The sequence below is a fragment of the Oreochromis niloticus genome, linkage group LG18, assembly GCF_001858045.2.
Source record: "Oreochromis niloticus isolate F11D_XX linkage group LG18, O_niloticus_UMD_NMBU, whole genome shotgun sequence".
Taxonomy (NCBI): domain Eukaryota; kingdom Metazoa; phylum Chordata; class Actinopteri; order Cichliformes; family Cichlidae; genus Oreochromis; species Oreochromis niloticus.
In genome coordinates this window covers 31,665,348-31,671,945 of record NC_031982.2, presented here as the reverse complement: position 1 = coordinate 31,671,945, position 6,598 = coordinate 31,665,348, and the positions used below count along the sequence as shown (strand labels likewise).

At 39.4% G+C, this 6,598-nt stretch overlaps 1 protein-coding gene and 1 long non-coding RNA gene across 6 annotated transcripts; one reads left to right on the top strand and one right to left on the bottom strand.

Moving 5' to 3' along the window:
* Window positions 1-718: 718 nt before the first annotated feature.
* On the bottom strand, window positions 719-4,189 carry LOC109195572 (zinc finger protein OZF). Of its 4 annotated transcripts, none has more exons than XM_019347808.2 (3): window positions 3,914-4,189; window positions 2,699-2,933; window positions 719-2,030 (listed from the first exon to the last, which is right to left on the bottom strand). In XM_019347808.2, exons 2-3 carry the CDS (start codon window positions 2,916-2,918, stop codon window positions 805-807), a joined length of 1,446 nt encoding a protein of 481 aa, XP_019203353.1. In that variant the 5' UTR covers window positions 2,919-2,933; window positions 3,914-4,189; the 3' UTR covers window positions 719-804. The 4 variants fall into 4 exon arrangements, with proteins under 4 accessions (XP_019203353.1, XP_019203354.1, XP_019203355.1 ...); XM_019347809.2 differs by lacking the exon at window positions 3,914-4,189 and adding an exon at window positions 3,552-3,670; XM_019347810.2 differs by lacking the exon at window positions 3,914-4,189 and adding an exon at window positions 3,567-3,664.
* On the top strand, window positions 3,593-5,753 carry LOC112842875 (uncharacterized). 2 transcript variants are annotated; one of them, XR_003214909.1, is made up of 3 exons: window positions 3,593-3,713; window positions 5,007-5,186; window positions 5,267-5,753. It is a non-coding gene; the product is annotated as an uncharacterized LOC112842875 (long non-coding RNA). The 2 variants fall into 2 exon arrangements; XR_003214908.1 differs by having other exon boundaries at window positions 5,303-5,750.
* Window positions 5,754-6,598: the final 845 nt, after the last annotated feature.

The following is a 6,598-nucleotide window of genomic DNA, read 5'->3' as shown; positions in this document are numbered from 1 at the left end:
CAATAAATCAGTCTCATTGGATTGCATAAATAGTAAATCAATACAGAGTAAAGGTGTTTAATAGCCGAAAACAAGTCAGCCAGTATGTTAATGAGAGAAATGATACACCAGATTAAATATGAATAATGGCTGATTTGGACTTGCAAACACAATTTATTTAGTGTTAGTTTGAATTGTGAACCTGCAACCAAACTATGTGAACATCATTTGGGTGCCTCATTAATTAAACCCAGGCAACTAGAATAGGTCAACAGGAACTGTAATATAGATCGAGATATGTTTATTTAAATAATTAAAACAACATTTTCTGATTTCATGTAAGCAGTGTCAAACATAAAGAAAACATTGGGAAATAACGGACAACACTGTTATGTTGTTTCATATTTGGGACCTCAAACTTAAAAATTCACAAGGAATTTAATATATATATATATATGTATATACATATACATATATATATATATATATAAATTTATAAAACTTATAACCCTTTAGCACATACTGAAGTTTGTCTGTCATGAAAATCAATGTCACAACCTGGTCAGGAAATAAGAGATAAGTTTATTTAAATAATTAAAACAACATTTTCTGATTTAATGTAAACAGTGTCAAATATAAAGAAAACATTGGGAAATAACGGACAACACTGTTCAAATCCATAATGACTTTTACTTATTTGTGTCACTTTCCAGCTTTTGGATAGAGTGATGTAATCTTGGCTATAGAATACAAGTGTCAATAAATTATTTATCTATTCTTGTTTTTCTATTAAAAAAAAAAAAAGTACATTCCACATTTTAAAACTTAACTAGTATGAATTCTCATGTGCCTTTTCAAGTGTATCATCTGAACAAAACTTTTCCCGCAATTGCTACAGGAATGTGGCTTCTCAGACGTGTGAATTCTCATGTGAGTTTTCAAATTCGTCATGTCACTGAATCTCTTTCCACAGGTGTTACAAGGGTGGGGCTTCTCACCTGTATGAATTCTTTTATGTTTTTTGAATCCTGATGAATCGCTAAATCTTTTCCCACAGGTGCTACAAGAATATGGCTTCTCACCTGTATGAATTCTCATGTGGGTTTTCAAGTTCATCATATGACTGAAACTTTTTCCACAGGTAATGCAAGAATGTGGCTTCTCACCTGTATGAATTCTCATGTGAGTTTTCAAGGACGTTGTATGACTGAAGCTTTTCCCACAGGTAATGCAAGAATGTGGCTTCTCGCCGGTGTGAATTTTCATATGAGGTTCCAGTCCAGATTTCTGAGTGAATCGTTTCCCACAAGTGTTACAACAATATGGCTTCTCACCTGTGTGAATTCTAATGTGGGCTTTGAAGGCTGACAAGACACTAAAGTTTTTTCCACATGTGCTACAACAATATGGCTTTTCACCTGTGTGGACTCTCATATGAGTTTTCAGGTTTATCATCTGACTGAATCCTTTTCCACAGATACTGCAAAAATGTGGCTTCTCACCTGTGTGAATTTTCATGTGAGTTTCCAGTCCTGATTTCTGAGCAAAACTTTTTCCACAGGTGCTACAAGAAAAAGGCTTCTCACCTGTGTGAATTCTTACATGTTTTGTCAAGTGACATTCATACTGAAAAGTCTTTCCACAAGTGTCACATTTTAGAGACTTTTTACTTTTGTCAGTTTTACACTGATTTTCTGGCGCTGGAGAGTTGTTTAGACTGTTACTGTTCTTCAGCTCTAGTTTTCTAGTAGATTCTGATTCCATGTGCTCATTTTCTCCTTGATCCTGGCTCTCTGGTGCAGGAGAGTTGTGAGAAAGGAGCTGGTCTCTGTTTGGTTCAGGTTCACTTTCATCAAAAGTCACCATAAAGGTATCAGTCTCCTCCTTCAATAAAAGCTGTTCTCCTTCCTCACTGGTGCAAAGTTCCTCTGGTTCCTCTTTAATCCATGGAAGTTCTGGGTCCTCCTGGTTCAAACTGGAGTTCCTCTCCTGGTTACACACCTGCTGGTCATGCAGATCCTCTTGCTTAAAGACACACTGTTGCACAAGATCTGAAGGGACAAGTGGACAAAAATATATTCTAATTTTAACGATTAGCAGTACTTTAATGGTTGTGAACTGTGAACTTGTTGCTCACATGTACCACTGAAATTTAGAGTGTACAAATGTGACAAATTAATTGGACACTGAAGCAAATTTTTGAGCTCAGCAAAGTATTTGGATGTTTGTGATACTAAATATGTATGAATTTTAAAGATATTGGTTTTCTTCCAATTTAATTTAGTTTGGGAATGGAGTTATAAGGTACAGCTGCTTTTCTGGCTCTGACCTTGATAGGCCACGTAAAACCAGAGTTATGATAAAAAAATATACGCCATAATTTTTTCTTAAATACTATCATCACATTTACTGTCTAAGGTCAGTTGTAGGAAGAGAGAGTGAGTTTTGAGATGTGAGAGATTTGTGATGTGTAGCATGTTTGGAGTGTAGTTAGTGTGTTGTTTTGTGTAGTTCGTGTGGATAATTGTTTGTTTTGTGTATAAGAACAATGAAGCCACTGCTGCATGTCAAAGTTGCTGTCAAAAAGCCACCAAGCCACCGTTTCGACTGCAGTCTGCAGAGGTGCATTAATTTTAATTATTGCAGTTGGCCCTTAGATTCCTGCTATGCTAAGAAAAAGAAATGTTACTTCATTATTTTTAAGGGCAGTTTAGCATACCTTTACTGTATGTCGTTATTTCAGGTTTCCAGATGGTATCCAGCAGTCTGAGCGGCTCTTCTCCGGTCCAGATGATGATACCCTCAGCCTCCTGCTTCACTACAAGCTGCTCTCCCTCTTTAATCTGTGGAAGCTCTGGGTCCTGTGGGTCCAGTGTGGAGTTACTCTCCTGGTTACAGACCTGCTGGTCATCCAGACCCTTCCCCTTATTACAGTTCATGTTACTGTTGGTTGTCTTAGGAGCAAATGAACACAAGACAAAAATCTAATGTGATTATAGGAGAACACACATAAGCAAATATATCTCAGCAAGACTATGAATATGTCGCTCACATAAAAACTACTTTCAGCAGCTTGCTTATTGATAAGAGATACCTGCCACAGCAGGAAGCTCTAGGAATCCAGGTGCAGGTGTGTCACAGGTTAATATTGTTTAGGCAATGGCACTTCCCCACAGGTGCCACTAGTGGAGTGGACTCTGCTTTTGATGTAAACTGGACGCTTCGTCTCTCAGTTTGACAACCCTCAGGTCACATCAGAGTAATAACAATATGTGGGAAAATAATAATGAAGACAAGAACATTTCCCGTACCGTTAAATAACTTTCGCCTGTTTTGAATAGGCACCGTTATTTGCTTATTGCAGTATTCGCGATATGCTTACGCGTGGGAGTATCACCAGTTAAACTCTGAGGGGGTTTTTTTTCTTCTAAACAATATGAACGACAGATTGCTGTGTTTAGCTAACCCCACAAAGTGCCGTTTTTAGGCGAAGTATTCACACTGATTACTTCCTGGTTTGTCGGTATCCAGTCCTGGAAAGCCGCACCTGTGACACATCTGCTCACCCTCACCTGGTAATACAACACCTGTTAGAGAAACAGGCCTGCCTCCACCTCGGGAAGTCTGCGGATGCTGACGGAGGTGAGGTGCACCACCCGCCGCAGAGGACTGTCGTATAGCCGCGGAGTGAGACGCAGTCACGCTGCACGGAGTGGAATTTTTTTTCTCATTATGTGAGTTTGATGTGTGATTTCATCTCCTGCTAAAGTCACTTGTGTGTGTTTCACTGGATGTTTAACACTCAAAGTTTACAGTTTAAAGAACTGCGCCCGGTTTTGGTCTGTTAGCCTACAAACTGAGCTCTGATCAGGGTCCTACATGAGTCCTGCACCTGTGTTAGTTCAGTGACACCGTTAGTTTTTTTTTTTCATACCTGTACTAACTGTTATCTCGGGTTTACGATTGATCTTCTCATACTGGACAATCGTTTCTTTAAATCCTGAGAAGATTTCTTCAGCAGCAGTCAGCCTTTCTTTTATGAACTTTCACTGTTGCTTCAACAGCTGAAGAATTTCGCTGTTATGCGAGCTAACGGCACATGAACACAAGTAATAAGTAAGGGTTGTGGCATTTTCCGCTGTTCTTCTGAATTTCCGGGAAACTGGTCACATCAGTCTGGCGCATTGCTGCCCTCCTCAGGTCATTAGTAGAAACTGGATGTGATCCTCTGTGTGTGACAGCTCAGCATCTTTCCTCTTCAGCTCAGTGATCTCCTGCTCCAGCTTCTCCTCAAGCTCTTTGACTCGACTCACTTCAGTTTCCTGCTGGGATCTGATCTGCTGCTTCACATCAGAGCTTCTTTTCTGGATGAGATGGATCAGCTCAGTGAAGATCTTCTCACTGTGCTCCACTGTTTGATCAGCAGACTGATTGATGGCCTCCACCTCCTGCTGAAGCAGCTTCACATCTTTCTCTCTGTCCTGGATTCTCTGCTGGATGTTTTGTCGACTCACCTCCAGCTCTCTCTGCCTCACAGTAGGAAGAGGAGTGAGGGTTATCAGACTTTATTCCAGGAAGAGAAGCACTAAATGATTCCTATGTGTTTACCCATTTTCTGTTCAAAACCCAAAGAAAATATAATGTCATGCTTTTCAGGTCATCATGTAAATCTGCTAAATTAGTGATTCTGTTCTCTACAATAATTCAGATAATAAAAATGAACAGAGAAATTACTGATAGTGATAAAAACAAACAAAGGAAAAAGAAAAAAACTTGACAACAAAATAAAACTCAGCACACAAACTAACTTTCATAACTTCTTTTCTTCAGTTACACAGACTGGATCCTACACTGGTCTTTTGCTGCCCTCTACTATTTCTCATTGAAGTTGTATCTATGAGAATATAGAGAGCCCAAAACTGTGGTCCACAGAAACAGAAACTTTACTGTTGCAGTTACATTCATGCGGCACTTCACCTTGTATATAACGTATACAGGACATAGAATGACACTAATATCACCCTCAGTTTAACCACAGCTGGAGGATCCAATTGGCCGTCTGTCAAGACACTGGACGAACCTCAACCCAAATTAAGGCCGTTACTGGTGCCGACTGCAGCCCCATAACCATCAGACAGCATCTGAGACTGCAGGGCTTCAAAAACAAAAAAGGTCTTCAAAGGCCTTGTCTCATGGGAAATTGAAAGGTAATAGAAAGTTTTATTCTCTGATGAGAAATATTTAACCTTGATGGTCCTGATGGTTTCCAACATTACTGGCATGACAGGCAGATCCCATCTGAGATGTTTCCTATGTGCCACAGGAGGTGCATGGGCTTCAAACGCTGGCTATGTCCAGATGTTGCAGAGAGCATGACTGAGGGCCCTCGTCTGTGTGGTAACGACTGGGTTTTTCAACAGGACAACACTACAGTACACAATGCCGGCAGAACAAGAGACTTCTTCCACTCTTTTTGGCCCATTCCCCTGATCTAAATCCAATTGAGAACCTTTGGGGATGGATGGCAAGGGAAGTTTACAAAAATGGACAACAGTTCCAGACAGTAGATGTCCTTCGTGTGGCCGTCTTCACCACTTGGAAAAATGTTCCCACTCACCTCATGGAAGGGCTTGCATCAAACAAATATTTGAAGTGATCAACAATAACGGTGGAGCTACTCATTACCAAGTTTATGTTTGGAACTTCGATTTTTGTTTTGGGGGGATTTATGGGGTTTTTTTGGAGGTGTGGTCCTAAACTTTTGATAAACTGTAAAACAACCTGTTTCAGTTTAAGCATTTTTTTTTTCAATAAATTGCATGCTCAAAAAAATGTTTTGTTTCAGTCCCATTTCTTCTTGTTGCATGTTGAAGCTCTATTTGGAACCTTGTTAAGATCCAACCATGCAAAATATGATATTTTTTTTGCCATTTTTCAAGTGGTCTTAAACTTTTGATTGGGACTGTATGAGGAGATTCAAGTGGGGAATAGACCACAGCTAGCTTTGCACACACTCACATAAATGGGCATACATCGTATGATTCTTTTTCCATACAAAGTGATTCCTATATGAGTGCAGCCTTCTCCAATCAGATAATAATGATAAAAGGCCATAAAAATCTATAAAGTACAAATCAGTTTGACAGTAAAATGCATCAGTGTTGCAAAAAAGATAAGACTTTTGGTAAATTGATGATCTAGCCCACAGATAATGCATTTCACCCAGCAGAGAATATACATTGTACTAAAAACATACTCTAGGTAAAAAATCTGTGAAAGTGTGGCACTTCCAGCTGATTTTTAAATCAAACCTCAGAACATAACCTGCTACTGAGCAGGGTTTGTGTTCAGAATCAGTTACCTTGGTGATTTAGCAAGGGGAAAAAAAGAGAGCCACTGACACAATCTAACCTTTTAATCTCCATTCATGGTACATCCCTCTGTACTACAAAGCAGGGTTTCATCATATTCAGGTTAGGTTAACCTAGTCTCAGTATGGTTTTTGTACTAGAAAGGTGGTTTACATCTTATTGAGGTATATCACCATGGTAACATATGCTGTAAAACTAACCTGAAATCACTGCCCACTGACCAGTCTGATGGAAAATACAAAATCAAC